The 16,762-nt window shown below is 41.9% G+C and overlaps 1 protein-coding gene across 1 annotated transcript; it reads right to left on the bottom strand.

Annotated features, from left to right (window-relative positions):
- Positions 1 to 1,502: 1,502 nt before the first annotated feature.
- On the bottom strand, positions 1,503 to 3,908 carry LOC112122749 (transcription cofactor HES-6-like). The gene is made up of 4 exons (XM_024221474.1): positions 3,757 to 3,908; positions 3,092 to 3,187; positions 2,891 to 2,969; positions 1,503 to 2,161 (listed from the first exon to the last, which is right to left on the bottom strand). Exons 1-4 carry the CDS (start codon positions 3,817 to 3,819, stop codon positions 1,716 to 1,718), a joined length of 684 nt encoding a protein of 227 aa, XP_024077242.1. The 5' UTR covers positions 3,820 to 3,908; the 3' UTR covers positions 1,503 to 1,715.
- Positions 3,909 to 16,762: the final 12,854 nt, after the last annotated feature.

Below are 16,762 nucleotides of genomic sequence, written 5' to 3'. Positions count from 1 at the left end.
TCTGAAATGTACAAATATATATAATAAGCTGTACAGATGCTTAATATTCTTTCACTTCTAATAACTTGGGGTGGTATTAGTAATAATAGTAAGGAATTTTTATTGCCTATGTGAATTTTATATTGATATTGTCTCTGCTGGGTGAATGGACCTGCTCTAATTCCCATTCTACTCAGTTGGAGTCTTTCCATTGACTTCAGTGGGAGCTGGACTGGGCCATGTTATCTATATTGCTAGCCATTGGTGAGGTTATCTTTCGTCTGGAAGGCTTGTTCCAGAATGGAGAAACAATGACAAGTCATAAATTTAGGCCACTGATAGTTTTGTACAATTCAGTGTTTCTAAAGGAGTTGCTTCAGAAACCACAGTTTCAGCGTTGTGCCTGCATTCGATAATGGGCCGTCTTTTCATGTAAGCCAGTTGTTACTCCTGCCATCCCTGTGCTACCATTTCTAATGGCTTTTCAAGAGGGCTGGATAAAAGGGGAGAGCTTCACAGAGATGCTAAAACCCAAGGTGATGACTTTCACTCTTTCGACACATCATCAAACAGATCAGTCTGCATAATTAGTCCCCTGTTGGGGAGGGGCTGTCATTAATTAGTATGCAGAGTGTTTGTTTAAGAGATCCCTTGCTCTTTTAACTGTAAAGAAGTTTTAACTGCCTTTGACTTGAAAAACTGTGACCAAATGTTGTCTACAAGTTTAGCAGATTCCTCCCAGACTTATTGGTAGGATTTGCAGGGAATCTTACCTTCTGGTCTTTATATCCTGTCTGGAATTCACTCAACCTAAAGAAGTTGTCAAGGTTGATGGGCCCAACATCTGACCTTTTTATAATCTCATATATTAACAAGATTCATTTAATTCTTCAGATTTGAGTGAGTGTGCAGCTAGCTGCTTTTTCTTTAAAACAAAAAGTACAACAAAAACTAACAGCCAAGCACCTAGGAACAACCTTACAAGAACAGATCATTGTGCATGCCCAATGGAGAGAAGAAAAGTAGACAGAGAAATTTCAGTGTTGAACTTTCAAATACTTACTTATACTTTAAAAAAAAATGTAGACACAAAGCACCAGACAACATATTTTTGTTATTAAACAGAAGCCATTATCTACTTGGCTCTTTATAAAAAAATAAGTCTCTTCAGGTGGGCATGTTATAGCCTAGTTTTAACAGGTAATACAGAGAACGCCGATTAAATGTATATTAATATTAAAAATTTCAAAACCAAGTTTTTAGAATGAATGTAGCATTTCCAGAAGGCTAGAGCTGAATTCTCCTTTCTGTTACTTCCACTGCACTGGAGTAATGAGTGTACCCTGTCCTCTTTACTTCAAGGACACGATCTCAGTAGCTTAAGTGAGATCTGAAAGAAATGTCGGCAGAAACCAAAATGCAAAAGACAGTATTTCCTCAGTTCTGTTTTTATTAATTAGATGTTAATTCTTTTAATAACATAAGAAAGTTATATAATTAATGTACACTAAAAGCCCAAGAGAGGTTCTATACAATAATTTATATGTATTAAATAAATACAAAATAATAGCAGCCTTCTATAATGCAGGCTACGTATAGGTTTACTTCGGCTTGAAGTACCCTGGTCTTTAGTACACCTACAGGAACAGATTTGCTCCACAGGTGTTTTAAAGAGGCATATCTATAAGATACATATAGAAGTGTCTAAGATTAGAAGGGGAAATATAAAATACATTTTACCATGGTCTCCACATATCTAATGATCCCATATTAGGGTTATTATGAGAAAAATTTGGCCGCAGGATCTGGCTGGAAGGTGGCACATCAGGCTGACTAAAGAGAGATAGTGGTTGTGGTTGAAATGAATTTTTCAAAGCTTGTTTTTCCTCCACAGGATAGAACTGGTCCTGAGCTGGACTTGACCCTGAGGTATTCCCCTTATTGCAGATAGGGGATTTCTGCACTGCATGGGACTGGTGAGCAGGAGGCGAGGACCTTAAGGCTGCTTTGCAGGTCTCCTCGCTGGATCTGGGTAAGGATTTCAGGAGATGATTTAATAATCGTGCCCCAAGAGTCTTGTCCATCCATTCACAGGTCAAGAGAAGGTTGTGAACCTCATGCATACACTGAATATATCCAGTGCTGTACCTCTGCTGAGCTTCGAGACCCACTTTGGAATCTGCTGCATTAGAACAGGAGATAATTCAAGTCATTTAAGTGCACAGGGCTTGCAGTACATTATGTTTGACTAAACAAGCATTCAAAAAGTTCATAATATATTGCCTCTTCTGGAAAAGTCCTATAGAACTTAACTGAGAATGATAGCCTTGGTCACTATATAACAGTTAGGGCTTGAAACCATCCTGTGTGATTCCATAACAGGATTAGCATTCTAGTTTGGATTCTATAGGATGGTTTAAAAATTCTACAGAAAGAATATAACTCTCTCTTGAATTCTATAGGTTTTAAATTAAATTGCTATAAAGCCCTATTGATTAAATCCCTAATCAATTCTTTTGCGCTTTTCCATAAGGATCATTATGGTTGAAAAAATAAAATCAAGCAATAAAAAGTTTATCACAACTTCATTTAATAAAGGAGGATACCTCAATTCTGATTTCATTGCTATTATAAATTGTGGCGCAAGGCTAAAACGAAAGAGAACATTGTTGGGTAGAAAAAAACCTTAACCCATCTACTGAAAGGCATTGGCTTTAGATCCCCCTCTAGTGGCAAAGAGTAGAAACTAGAAGATATGCTGGTAATAGACGTAGGTGTCATCAGGTTTTAAAGAGGTTTTTGCAAAAAATATTACTTGATTAAAAATGCAGCCCACCCCCAAGATTGGAAATAAATTCCACATCTGAAAGATGAAGTGAATGAAAGAAAAATGCAAAAACAAGAAACTCACCCATGATCTTGTTGTTTTGGATATTCTGGAGATGCTTTACTGTCATTTCAAGGATATCTGCTTTTTCAAGTTTAGATTGCTATTTAAAAAAAAAAAGGTAAGTAGGTCAATAAAGAAGAAATGTTTTGTATGATGCTGGGCTTGGTTTTTTTTAGAAAATGAAAAGTGGGGGGGGGGAGACAAGAAAAACTCAACACTTACGTCCAAACAAAATGCACCAACAACTGCTTCCTTCAGTTGCTCCAAGCAGTTGTTAATCCTTTCCCTTCGCTTTCGCTCAATCAGAGGCTTTCTTAACTGAAAGGAAGATATTAAAAAAGAAAATAGGATTTACGAGGCGGAATGTCAAGGTTTTATCACAATACAATCTGCTCCCACTGCACTCACTGGCAGAACTCCCATTGTGGACAGCATCAGGGACAGATTGGGCCCCTCATTTTTAATCCTTAAGAGCCACATTCTGCCTCTGGCATCAGAGGATCCAAGGGTGATGTGGTACAAAGTAGGAAACACTGTATGCTCTATAATCTCATTACCACTCTGCCAGTTTAGCGCTTTCTTACACATATTAAGCTTCAGTCTGTTCTCCTTAAAGTGGTGTACATTAGAAGTAATTTAACTGAAGTCAGCAGAGATACACCAATTTAAAACCAGTGTAAAGTGAGAGAAAAATGCAGCCCAGAATGTTAAAAATACCCTGTAAACTCCTTTATAATCAAAGGAATTATTTTTGGTCTATCATTTTTGCAATTGTGAAGCACCATCTACAGTGAGTGTTGTCTAAATAATAGTCCACACACTTACGTGCAGTATCCATACCCCACACATGTCAGGGTAGGTGTAAATCTGTACATAAAATGACCTACCTTCCTTTCCTCTTTGGTGTTGGAAAGTTTCTGCACACTGCTGGCCATAGCCGTGGCAGTCATTATAATCCAGCTTGTCTGCCCCTAAATGCTGGGAAGCAAGGGGGAAAGAAAGCACTTGGGTAACCGGCTGTTCCTTTTTCAGAAGGGTTCTTTGCTTCTCTTGCCTCTCCTCTGTAAGGCTGCCTGTATTTATAGCCCAGAATTAACATGTGAATAAGGGCATTCCTTGGCTGGACCTCTTTTCCCACATGAGGGGTCGAGACCAGAGGCTTGTGGCCATCAATCAAGGCTGACAGGTCACTGCTTCTTTTCAATGGCCAACTTGCCCCCCCAAACAGCGACAGATGTCCTGCCTACAAAGCTTTGCTTTGCAGAAAGCTTTTGTTAAGAAGAAGAGACTCAAAATGGGAGTACTGAGCAGATCACATGGCTCCTTGCTCAATTTACACAGATTCCCAGGGAGCAACAATAGGCTGTAACCGGTTGAGTTACACCTGGGAGAATTTCTTCTAAGGTTCTGGGCTTTTTTAATAAATTTTATTATCATATTGAACTGATTCCACTTTTTACTTGCAAGGTATGAACCCCTCCTACTTAAAATCCAAATGAAGGCTTTGAAACACAAAACAGTCTCCACTGTTAGAAATAATAATGCAATCCAGTGGTTATTTTATGTCTCTCACAAATATCATAACAAGGCATCATTACCTTAAAGTCCACTGACAATAGATTGTTATGGAAACTATGCATTTACATATTTGAAAATCCCTCATGGAATAGTCCTGCATTATTTAATATGGGTGAAACCAATGGCATTCAAGAGAAGTGTAATCCAGCTGTATAAAAGTATTCTAAAAAGTTTATAGAACAGAAAATAACCCTTTCTATTTTTGTAATCATCCTATAGAATTTAATATTTCAACTATCTATAGACTTTTGTTGCTTTTCTACAGAACTGTTTGGGTTTCATGCCTATTACATTCCACAGGACTTTTCCATAAGGGTATCTTTTCTGACTACACTATTGAAAATGGTTTTTTTTCGTCCTCTGAAATACTAATGCAAAAGCATGTGGCTGTTTAAGGAACACTTAGACATATCTCCTCACTATGTGTTTATATTTTACCTTTATACTTTTTTTTTAAGGAAAATCTCAGGGGGGGTTTCATGAACAAGCTCTTCTTTTCTGATTGTTTTGCTAATAAGCAGGATTTGCTAGTATCCTGTCGAGTCTGATAGATTATCTCTTTTAAATAGGTGTTGAATGTATCACTTTATTTTAGCAGACAGGAAAGTCTTGGGTAGCTTCAGAAGAACTAAAACCTCTCCCCCTTCCACTGTAAGGTCTTCCCATACCTCCCCAACCACACAACTACAAAATGATGTCACTAAGTACCAGGCTCTCCCAAAGGTGGAGGGAGGGTGTCACAGACCTGTGAGAACAAAATACACGCTTCTTCTCTCTCTTATAAACAATACATGTGTGTATGATTTTATATAGGTACATATACACACTATACAGTGTATCTAGATACTCTATTTACAGCTCTGCTCTTTGTGCATGTACTGTATCTACACAAGTGTTGTACTACCCGTGGAGGCTCTCAGTTTATCAAAACAGAGCTAGGCTGTCAGATTATTTCTTGATGAAAGGAGTGCCCTGCTTAATAAAGGACTGTGGTGACATCACTCTGTGGGAAAGTGGGACATTGTTATGCATTTTCTCTGATATACAAGAGAGGGTGTGTGTTGAGATGGGCACCAGGATGCATTTTTTAATACCAAATAAAGGTGACCACCTAACTCTGCGAGGGTAGCAGTGAAAGGGATTACCTGGTATAATCCACCTAGCAATAGAAAATAAAAGGGTGTTACACTGCCCCATGATGAGATACTCCTGTTAGGTCCTCAGTACTGCTATCCCCAAGTATTCAAAATCATGAGCCAGGTCCTCCAAACTATGAGGATGGCTCCCTGGTTTGAGAGCTTTCAGGGCTCACATTTCCAAGCTTTTCTCCATGATCAGGAGAACTAGAAACTTAACCTTAAAAAAAAAAAAAAAAAAGCTGGGATTCTGCCATAACCATATAACTCCAGGAGCTGGGGCTTTAAGAAGAACAACATATGTCATGAAACTTGCAGTAAAACTGTAAGAGCTGTCAGCACTGGAGTCTGGTGGAGGAGCTGCTTGGATAGCAGCTATAAGGTTCATTCTTGACTATCAGTTACAGTTTTGTAGTATGATTAAGCCCCAGAAGGTCATGTACCCTCCTGCAACAGAGTGTATTTCTCCTAGGAAAGGCTGGCCCAGTGTCTGGGGAAGAGAAGGGATCTGCCCTCCCTCCACCCCCTCCCGCTCCTGTGCTGGATGGGGAGACATTGCAGAGCTGCTCAGGGTGGGGAGGTGGAGAACTCTTGTAAATGAAGTTGAAGGACATCAAGCTGCTCAGTTCCTATCCCAACCCCCTCACCCTTGCAGCGAGTGGGCGTTAACCCTGACCTCACCCTGTACTGCCTTACCTGATTCCCTCAAAAAGAGCAGAAGGGACTGGACTCTCCTGAAATTTTTATTAAAGATATAACCAGATTGGGAGGATGAGAGAGGGCTGCTGCCTCTCCCCTGTCCTCAACCTGACTGCCTTTGGAGGGGTTCTCTGCAATCCAGTGGGTCTTTGGTCATCTTTCCCTGGATGAGCTCCATTTATTTGGTGATTTAAATGAGCTCCATTGATCTTTGGCCATGTGGTCCCTTTAAGTCTTTTCCCTGTCTGACCATCAGACTCATTCCTTGCTCCACCCCTTTCCAGTGTTGTCCTCCTGTGCTGGAGCCAAACCCCCAGAACTCGGGGGTGTCCCCAGTCCAGATCTGTTTCTGGCTCTTGCGACTTGAGTGCCTTTCTAATCATAAACACACTTCCAGTTGCTGACACTGCATCATCAATTCCCTCATCCTTCCTCCGTCACTTTCATACCATAGCCAGTGCAGAAGCACAGGGCTCATGTACAAATAGCCCTGGCCTCCCATGCATCTCCTGTGATCTGTCAGGTTTGAAGAGGGGCCCTATGGCACAACAAGGGGGAAACTAGAAGAGGATCTTCCCAGAGAGTTCCTGTGGAAATCCAGGCTCAGTGAGGAGGATCAGGAATGAGGATGCATGAGTCCTGAAGTTGCCTCATGTGAAACATTAACAGGAGAGTGAAAAGCTGTAGGACATGTCTGTCCCCTGTTCCCCTCCAATATCCCACACCCACTGTGATTGCACCTGTGCTTTCAATGCTGTCACTCTGAATCTACTAGTTTCTGTGGCCTTTAATTACATCCCCAGGACCAACCCTCCCAAGGAAGCGATTTATTTTCAAAATCAAAACCTCATACTGTCACAGCAGGGTTATAGAGTGCTTACGGACAGTGACAAAACAGATCCAAGAGAGGCTGAACTCTGCCTCTTCTCCCTTCTCACCCCTGCCCCTTGCTGCCCTCTTCTCCATGGCATGGGTGATCATACCCAATACTGTCAAGCCCTGGCATTCAAACCTCTGGGGTCAGACTCCACAAAATCCCGAGATTGGCCTAACAATGATCAGTCTCCTTGTTTTTCGCCTGCCTTTTGATATTGGAGTCTTTAGGGGGAAGTCTCCCCCTCCTGATCAACGTGGGATCATTTCAGGCTCTGAGCTAGATCTCAAATGCACACACAAAAATGCAGGCCTCCCTGCTGGCTGCTTGGAGGGGATTCCCTCACCCTCTCCTGTCCCCTGGAGAGCTGCTATTGTATCCAGCTCCATCCCCCTCCCTCTTAGCAATATCTCATCCCACTGCCTGTCCTGCACAGGTTTATGTGCCCCTTACAACCTCCCCACAGTCTCCTGTGCCCCACCAGCTCCCTGTATTTTCCCTCCCATTCCTGAGGGGTCAGAGTATGGAGTTGTGTTATGGACTCATCAGACTCCTTGTACAATGTCATTGGCTGATATATTATGCCAAATTTTGCCCTCGAATAATGGCTGATGCGAAATGCACACATTTTACGTGATGGGAGTGAAACAGATGCAAGAAATGTTTACTATTTGTTGTAGCAATAAGTCTGGAACAAACGGGGGGTGGGGACATTTCAGGCATCCTAAAGAAAGTTCCTTGGATATGGGACATCATATGAAAAACTGGGACTGTCCCAGAAAAATATCATGTCTTAACTTTTAATGGTGGCCATAATTTTTGCAGCTGCAGCCACAACAGGGCATGAAAATATGAATATTTGCACATTCAAATATAGCTACTTACCTACATGTTTCTGTATATTGCTATCATCACTAGCTATATTTCAATCTATCTCTTCCTTCAATTTGAAAATCTTTCCAACAGTGGTACCAGCCAGGAAGGCAAAGTCTGGAAAACCGATATACTGCTCCCTTGCAAGCAGGAAAGAGATGCTTGTAAAAGGACAGTTATACTATTATAGGCAACACATGTAATCAGTGGTGCTAGCCAAAGGTAAAACATGCTTAATCCTGTGCTTGTACCCAAGCTTGGGTCGGAGACTAATGTGGGATTTTCAACAACACTTAGCACTGGCCTGACTCTGCTCCTGTTGAAGTCCATGTGAGTTTTACCAGGCTGCTTTTAGATCCAAATGGTGGGTTTTGAACATGGAAATGGATTAGCCCACACATATTACAGATGCAGTAAATGAGGCCCATGCAAAAGGTCACCCTGAATGTTATCTGACCATTTGGGGGCATATCTGTTCCTCTTGTAACTCCTATGATGTATATGTTTTTCTGTTGGCATGAGTTTGGCCCATTGTTTTGTGCAATGTGCTTTGAAGAGTGAGATCTAATATTTTCATCTCATATACCACAGCGTTTGCAAATGACTTATGTTTTTGGTAGGAGCATTTCAAAATTGGTTTGTAAGACAGCATCCAAAATGTCAATAAGGGCAGCTTTAGCTGTAAACAGTTCTTTGGCATTTCTCATTCAGGGCTCAAGCCTTTATTTTAGAATCAAAGAGCTGTGATGGCTAAGAAGTAAGCCTTCATTCAGGGACATCTGTGCTTGGGATTGTCCGGGAAATATGCGGACAAATGCAAATGCTGTAGTATTAAAGAAAGTATTTTGCAATTTGCTTTTTTTACTTTTACATTGCACGCTGCCAGATCTGACTGAAAAGGTAGATTCTCCAGATTAGGCAAAGCCTGCCTTTCCACCTCGCTTTCCCAAAAAGCAAGGGACAGCTCAGCTTTGACTGCTCTTTTTTTTGCTATTTGTCTACATTTCACACTCTTTTGCAAGAAAACAACTTTTAACATCTGTTCCCGCACTTTTTAAGACAGAAAGAAAGGGTCTTGAAAATGGAAAAAGTGTGGCAGATGTTGGCAGGTTCCCTCCAAGGCAGATGTCTTGCTCTGAAAAAAGTTTCTTTAAGAATTCATGGTCACAGCCCCTCTTTGACTTAGGACACGCGACTGCCTAGCGAATGAAGGGACGTGGGAAAACTCTATAGAACAAAAGAGCTTATTCAAACAAACCTAATAGCCATGAACAATCTAATAAGCAGCAGAGAAATGGACAGCAAGCCTATAATGACACAAGGGGAAGGTTTTTAACCCTTTCTACTTTCCTGGGGTAAAACAAGGGCCTGATCCAAAGCTCATTGAAATCAGTGGAAAGACTCCCACTGACTTCTATGGGCTATGGATCAGGTACTAACTGAGAAATGAATTTCCCTTGCATGATGTGAGATGTTGTAATGTGTAGCCAAATGAGAGAATCATGGCTCAGTAAGGTGTCCTTTCTTTCTCTTCTATTTCAGGTATCCTTCAGCTGCCCTATATGACTCTCTGCTGGTCCATGTTCTCAGTCATCACCAGCTATTGAGAACTTGGTGCTGAGCAAGAAATTGTCTTCTAGAAGACATTTCACACAGTGGGTTTAGTTTGCGATTAGAACTGTAGATACACAGACATGAGCAGGGACAGGTCTCAGGAAAGAGTGTGTTTCCCTTTATGATGCACTGATTTGTGAGAGGCTGTAAGTGTAAATTAAATACCTTGTGATCACTGTGTCCAATAGGCTGCCTGGGCCACCCACCTATCAGATTGCAGGGTGGGCTGGAGGAGTCCAAGCCATGAGGAAATCCAAGCATTCTTGCTGCTTCCATAGGTCACTGGATGTGCCATAATCAATGATGTCAGTGTCCAGATGGTGAAGCCTGGTGGTTATACTTAAGCAATAGTCTTAGTTTCCTATTCGTATAACAGCTCGTTCAAAAGCGGTCACTGCGGAGGGCTTGCTTTTCATAGTGTGATGTTCGAGGTGAAGATATTGGTGATGAAGAACTTTTATTTCTCCAGAATAGTTCTATTTGAATGTCGTATCGGCTGTTTAGGTAAGCTTTTCTCTACTTAGCTGGGTCGTATGACTTACCCAAGGCGATATGGTGAGTGGTTGGTTTGGTGTGGATTCGAACCCTCCTCATTCACAGCCCTTTGTGGTAATCTCCGGAGCATAGTGCACCCCAGTGGCAATGTTTATTTTAAGGAAAGCACTGTGCAAAAGTGTGTAGTGGGAGTGTGTAGTCACAGAGTACTGTATTTCTGCTGCTCAATAGAGACACTATTCCACATCTGATGTCTCATGCAGACATGACATTTTGCTTGTCAGAGTAATCACAGACACTATACAATTCTGTACATGTCTGATCCATGTCACCACACATTTAACCACTCCTCCTATGTTCCCCAGAATCTGTTTGCAGAGTCTCAGGGTGTTTCAGCTGGAATCAGTTCTGTGGTGTAGGGGACGCTCCTAGCACCTGACAAGGACCACTTGTTGATACCTGAGCAAAGTAATTTCAGTGGAAGTCTGAAGATGGATTGGGCGCAGGCTGGTAATTTCCCCCAAAGATCTGCTGGTGACTCTTGGCAGCAGGCGAAGTGGAGGGAAACAGTTGTCAAACAGTATGAGACCCAGTGATCTCATTATAGCATTTATAAAGTGATAGGAATGGAGTTTCTTTGCATTTGACAATCGCAGAGGGACATGATCCAGTGATCTGAGCGCCCCAGTTGGAAACAGGAAGGTATGAGCTCTAATTCTGGCTCCAACACAAGAATCTCATATTCTGAAGCAAGGTACCTAAGCAAAGAGGCCTTATTTCCACTGGTGCTAGGCGTCTACCACTTCTTGTCTGAAAAATCAGGCTGCTCATTTTGGTATCTAAATATGAATTTAGGAGACTAACTTTAGACAAGTTTGAAAACATTGGCTTTAATTTTGCAGTCTCTGTATTCCCATCTGTAAAATGAGGATAATTAACAGGAGAGATATAAGGGATCATGTTTAAGTGCTAAGTATTATTAAAACATACCAATGTACATCTATTTCAAAAGTAATTGATCCAGTTCCCTCTTATTTCTGAGCATGAATGAAATTCTCAAACATATCCAGCTATTAAGGGCTTTGAGTTAGACTCAATTACTTTCTCTGTGCACTCCTTTTCTCTTTCTGTATCTGAAGTTACACTTGTGCCCATCTCAGCGTAACAACTACTGTATTCAAAGAGAGATTTGCATAGATAACATTGTTAAATTATGTTGTATTAATTAGAGCAGGCATGATTACTGAGAAGTTTCATTTAGTACAGACTTCTTCCATAGGAATAGATCTTACAATCTTAGTATCATCATGCTTAACTGATTAGTTGCCCAAACATACTAACAGACTCAACTGGGACTGGTGTCATGGTGTGTTACATTTTATTTAACCCTCTTGGGAGGAGACAAGAGAGGTTCAAAACTAGTCTGTTTTAGCAGGTATCTCACTGTTCCAACATGCATCCATAAGCTAGCTTGAACTGCCATGCCTTGCTACAAAGCAGTGAAGGGTTAAACCCTGGGAAGCTGCTGGGGACTGAGGCAGGTGGCAGGCTGTCTTTGCACAAGGCTTATTCTGTTTGAAGGCATGATATCTGTCAGGGTAGTAAACACACCCGTAAATCAAAATTCTTAACAGAGCCCTAGCACAGTACTTCTCAGTGGCTCCTCGGAGGATGTGTTTGCACAAAATGAAAGGGCTTCTGTGCAGCACTAAGCAGATTTAAAGGGTGATCAAGCAGGCAGAGCAGGAGGCTCTGAGCTATAGGGGTATGATAACATCTGGACAAACAAGAACACTAGGCCCCCTCAAAGCAAAATCATGTGAGGAGAAAAGTAATAAGAGGATCTTTCCTAAGCTATGAGCCTTTAGAGAGGAGGGAAAGTGTGGTTTGAGCAACTGGAAGTTTGAAGACTTCTTCCTACTTCTTCTTCTCAGGATGTCTCTCCACTGGAGAAAAAAAGGGTGTGCTTTGACCTTGTGGTAGCTAACACATGCTAACCAACACGTGGTAAAAGCGTAGTGAAGACGGGGCCTTACCTGAAGGATTTATTCTTGCACTGGTGCTGGGCGCAGCTCAGGAACCAAGAGGAGACTGCTTGTTCCTCCCCAATTATTACTCTTTTACCAAATAACTGAGAATGTTTGGGGTTTGGATTTTTTGTTGTTGAAAATATGAAAAAAAAAAGTGGGAAACTTAGATGAAAATGGGAAGAAAATTCCCTGCAAAAAATACTTGGTATTTTAGCCCAGCTTTGTGGATCACACGCTCAGAACACAGTGCCCATTTCAGCTGCCTTAAGTAGGCAGCTGAGAATTCCCCCTCTGTAGAAGAAGCCCAAAGTGATGTAAAGCTAGTGTTTTGTCAAAGCATGCCCTTCATCAGAATCAGAAGGGTAGCCATGTTAGTCTGTATCTACAAAAACAACAAGGAGTCCAGTGGCACCTTAAAGACTAACAGATTTATTTGGGCATAAGCTTTCATGGGTAAAAAAACCCACTTCTGAAGAAGTTTTTTACCCACGAAAGCTTATGCCCAAATGAATCTGTTAGTATTTAAAGTGCCCCTGGACTCCTCATTGTCTTCATTAGAATGTGTCCTTGTGCTACTGCCTATGTGCAAACTCCCTGTCAGAACACGCCATTATCTGCCTGTGGGCATTGGGAAAGTGATGCTGCCCTTGCCCTCACCTGTCCTTTTCCCACAGTTTTGGGGTGTGTGTGTGTGTGTGTGTTTCATTTTGCCAAGTGCACTGAGAGGGGAGATAGGTCAACAACCAGATTCACTCTTTGCTCACCTGAGGTTCTGCAACAGATTAGAGCTTTGATAGATGAAGCTGGAACCTCCCCATTCCTGCCCAAAAATAATCCACCCCTTTCTGTTTGCCCATCAGCACAGAGGTTGTGTCTGGGTGGGGGAGGGCATATGCTCCAGACCATTCCAAGACAGCCTTGAGGCTGCTCTGAGTTTCACTTAATTGAGTCTGGCGGCAGAAGATGGCATAAAGCTCCTTTGCTCCCCACCCCAGTTCAGAGAGCTGCTTCAGTGCATACGAGGGTCTGCCCATAGGTTTGTTTATGAATCTACTGTTCTTGTGATTCACAATACCCACTAGAGGCTTGTGGAAAAAGCCCGCAGTAGCTGGTATGCACTAGCTACTCTGCACTAACTCCCTGTGTGGACACGCCTACTGTGCACTGAAAGTGCTTTTGGATGAATTAGCTTAATGCACTTTGGAAGTGTATTTAGCTAAACTGGCTGAGGGCATTCTCAGTGCACAGTAAGTGTCCAAACAGGGAGTTAGTAGTTACATTCACACCCTAGCATTACATTCACACACTGACCTCCCTGTGTAGACAAGACCTAAAATACTGTTCAGAGATGTATCTCTCTTCGACCAAACTCCAACCTGTTATGTGTCGTGAGTATAATACGTGTGTGCTGCTGACAAAATTATTAAAAATGTTTCTCTTAGAGAGAACATAAGAGCTGCCATACTGGGTCAGACCATGATCCAGCTAGCCCAGTATCCTGTCTGTGGCCTGTACCAAAGTTTCAGGGGGAGTGTATAGAACAGGACAATTATGGAAGGGTCCATTCCTGTCTTCTACTCCCAGCTTCTGGTAGTAAGAGGTTTAGAGTAGCCCCGAGCATAAGGTTGCATCCCTGATCATCTTGTCTAATAGCCATTGATGGACCAATCCTCCATGAACTTATCTTTTTGAATCCAGTTATAGTTTTGACCTTCATAACATCCTGTGGCAAGGAGTTCCACAGATTAGTTGTGCGTTGTGTCAAAAAGTACTTCCTTTTGTTTGTATTGAATCTGCTGCTACTAGTTTCATTGGGTGAGCACTGGTTTTTGTACTGTGGCAAAGGGCAAATAACACTTCTTTATTCACTTTTACCACACCATTCATGATTATATAGACCACTATTATATCCCCCCTTAGCCATCTCTTTTCTAAGCTGAACAGCTCTAATCTTTTTAGTTTCTTCTCTTATGATAATTTTTTTTTACCGCTGCTGTGCATTGAGCAGAAATTTTCATAGAACTATCCATGGTAACTCCAAAATCACTTTCTTGAGTGATAACAGCTAAATTAGACCCAATCATTGTATATACATAGTTGAAGTTATTTTTTCCAATGTGCATTACTTTGCACTTATCAATGTTGAATTTCATCTGCCATTTTGTTGCCCAGTCACCCAGTTTTGCAAAATCCCTCAGTAACTCCTTGTAGTCTGCTTTGGACTTAACTATCTTGAATAACTTTGTATCATCTGCACATTTTGTCACTATACTGTTCACCCTCTTTTTCAGATCATTTTTGAATATGTTGAGCAGCATTGGTCCTAGGACAGATCTTTGGGGGACCCTACTATTCACCTCTCCCCATTGTGAAAACTGGCCATTAATACCTACCTTTTCCCCCTATTTTTCAGTCAGTTACTGATCTGTGAGAGGACCTTCCCTCTTATCCCATGACAGCTTATTTTGCTTAAGAGCCTTTGGTGTGAGACCTTGTCAAAGGCTTTCTGAAAATCCAAGTACACTCTATCCGCTGGATCACTCTTGTCCACATGCTTGTTGACCCCTCAAAGAAGTGAATGTATATAAATAGTCTGGTCAATAAAGATGAACTGGATTATTTATCACTGTGAAATTAGGGTGAACAAGAAAGATACTACATGCGTATCTAAGGCTGTAGGGAAAATGTATGGGTCAAATCATACCCTTCTATGATCATACCTGTAGGCGGGGACCCTGCAAGGTTTTCCTCATGGAGTTTCCTCCAACCCCCTCTGTTGAGTATTGGGGTTTGGCCCTCTTCTGTACCCTCACAGACATAGCAGTGTGTGAAGCTCCCAAGATTCTCTGACTTCAGTGGGTGTTGGATCAGGCCTGTACATCTCAAATTCAAATGAGCTGGGTGGCCTTATCCTATTCACCGTTTGTCAAGATTCTGAAAATAGGAGGCAGTGTGCTAGAGTTCAACACGGCTGCCAGCTTCTGTGCGATAGAGCCTCAGGGAAGGGACAGAGCCTGAGGATTGGCAGCACAGGATGGGAAAGGGCACCATGCTGTCCCTCATTTCCATGAGCAGGAAATTCAGCCACAAACAGTCTAAGAAAAAAGGACCAAAGAAAACTCTTCTATTTTTTTTTTGTATTTGTATTTCATCCAGCCTTTGTTCTGATGCATTTGGGCCACTCCATGTGATTTGCTTCTCTTCTAGGCTGCACAAACCTATGTGAGTAATTCATTCCAGAGTTACTCTGTAGGGAAATCTTACTCCCAATACTTGACATATGCGGAGCATGCCCTCTTGTGGGTTTACATTGATACTACATATCTGTAGCGGAATGCTATGATCGTCTCTGCTGATTTCCTCTAGTGGAGGAAATTGCCTTGTAAAATGACACCGGGCTGCCTCATTTGTAAACTGTATCCCTTGCACACATGATAGACTATGTTCTTCATACTAGGCTGTTATCATTCACATTATCATTAAAGAAAACAAGACAACAGATGTAGAATTGCAGGTTATGATTATTATAGCTAGGGTTTCAGGAGCGCTGGCACTTTCTCAGAGAGACAATATTAAAAGTGGAACAGCAAACTGTCCCAATACGAAGGTGTGGCAATCAGGGTGCAGATATCTCCAGGAGAGAATAAGTCATCTGAACCCGAAATAAGCAGTTGAATCCACTGATTGTGTATATGTCAAGTAAGATCTTTTATGAAAGCATGTAACGTTCTGAACTCAATGGTCATTAGGAGATATGTGTAGAGGTTATGGTTACCAACGCATGCTTTTGTATATGTGTAGAACATTGTAATTGTAACTAGGGTGCAACTACAGCATCACCTACCAGCAGTGTAGGGAAACAATCAGGCAGAGAGGGGCACCTCGCAAGACAGTTGTTCACATGAAACTAACTCCAAGCACCTAGCATCTCCCATTGGTGTAGGAGGTACTCCTCTTCCTCAAGAGGTGGTAGCTAGATTGACAGAAGAATCCTTCTGTTGACCTACTGCTGTCTACGCTGTAGGTTAGGTCGGCTTAACTATGTCCAGGGAAAGACAATGGTGGACCATTAAATAAAGTTTATGGAAAGACATTGAAATTGAAAAGAAAACCCCAGTATTGGAAAGCTAAGGGAGAAGGGCATTTCCCAACTTTTTGCAATCATGAATTATCATAGTGTAAGGCCTGGTCTCTACTACATGGTTAGGGCAACGTAAGCTGCCTTGTGTTGACCTACCTGCGGAAGTGTCTTCACTTAAATTTGGCTCTCGCCGATGTAAGTACCTCTCTACACCGATTTAGTAACACCACTTCCCCGGGCAGTGTAGAGCCAGGGTTGATGTAATTAGATTGATTACTTACGTCGACTGTTACTGGCTTTCAGGAGCTGTCCCACAGTGCCACACACTAACAATACAATCAACACAAGAGCTCCTTGTGAGCATGCGCACTGCCAGCACAAGGAGCCAAATGTGCACACACACAAGCAATTTAATAACTGCACTGGCTGTGTGCTGACATAAGTTAGGTAGATGTAATTTTGTGGTGGCAAGATGGCCACTCAAAACTCTACAGGGGCACTGCTACAGCTGCA

Source organism: Terrapene carolina, unplaced genomic scaffold (genome assembly GCF_002925995.2).
Source record: "Terrapene carolina triunguis isolate 2854851 unplaced genomic scaffold, T_m_triunguis-2.0 Scaffold88, whole genome shotgun sequence".
Taxonomy (NCBI): Eukaryota; Metazoa; Chordata; order Testudines; family Emydidae; genus Terrapene; species Terrapene triunguis.
Note: the sequence above shows the minus strand (reverse complement) of the source record. Positions and strands in the feature narration are given on the sequence as shown.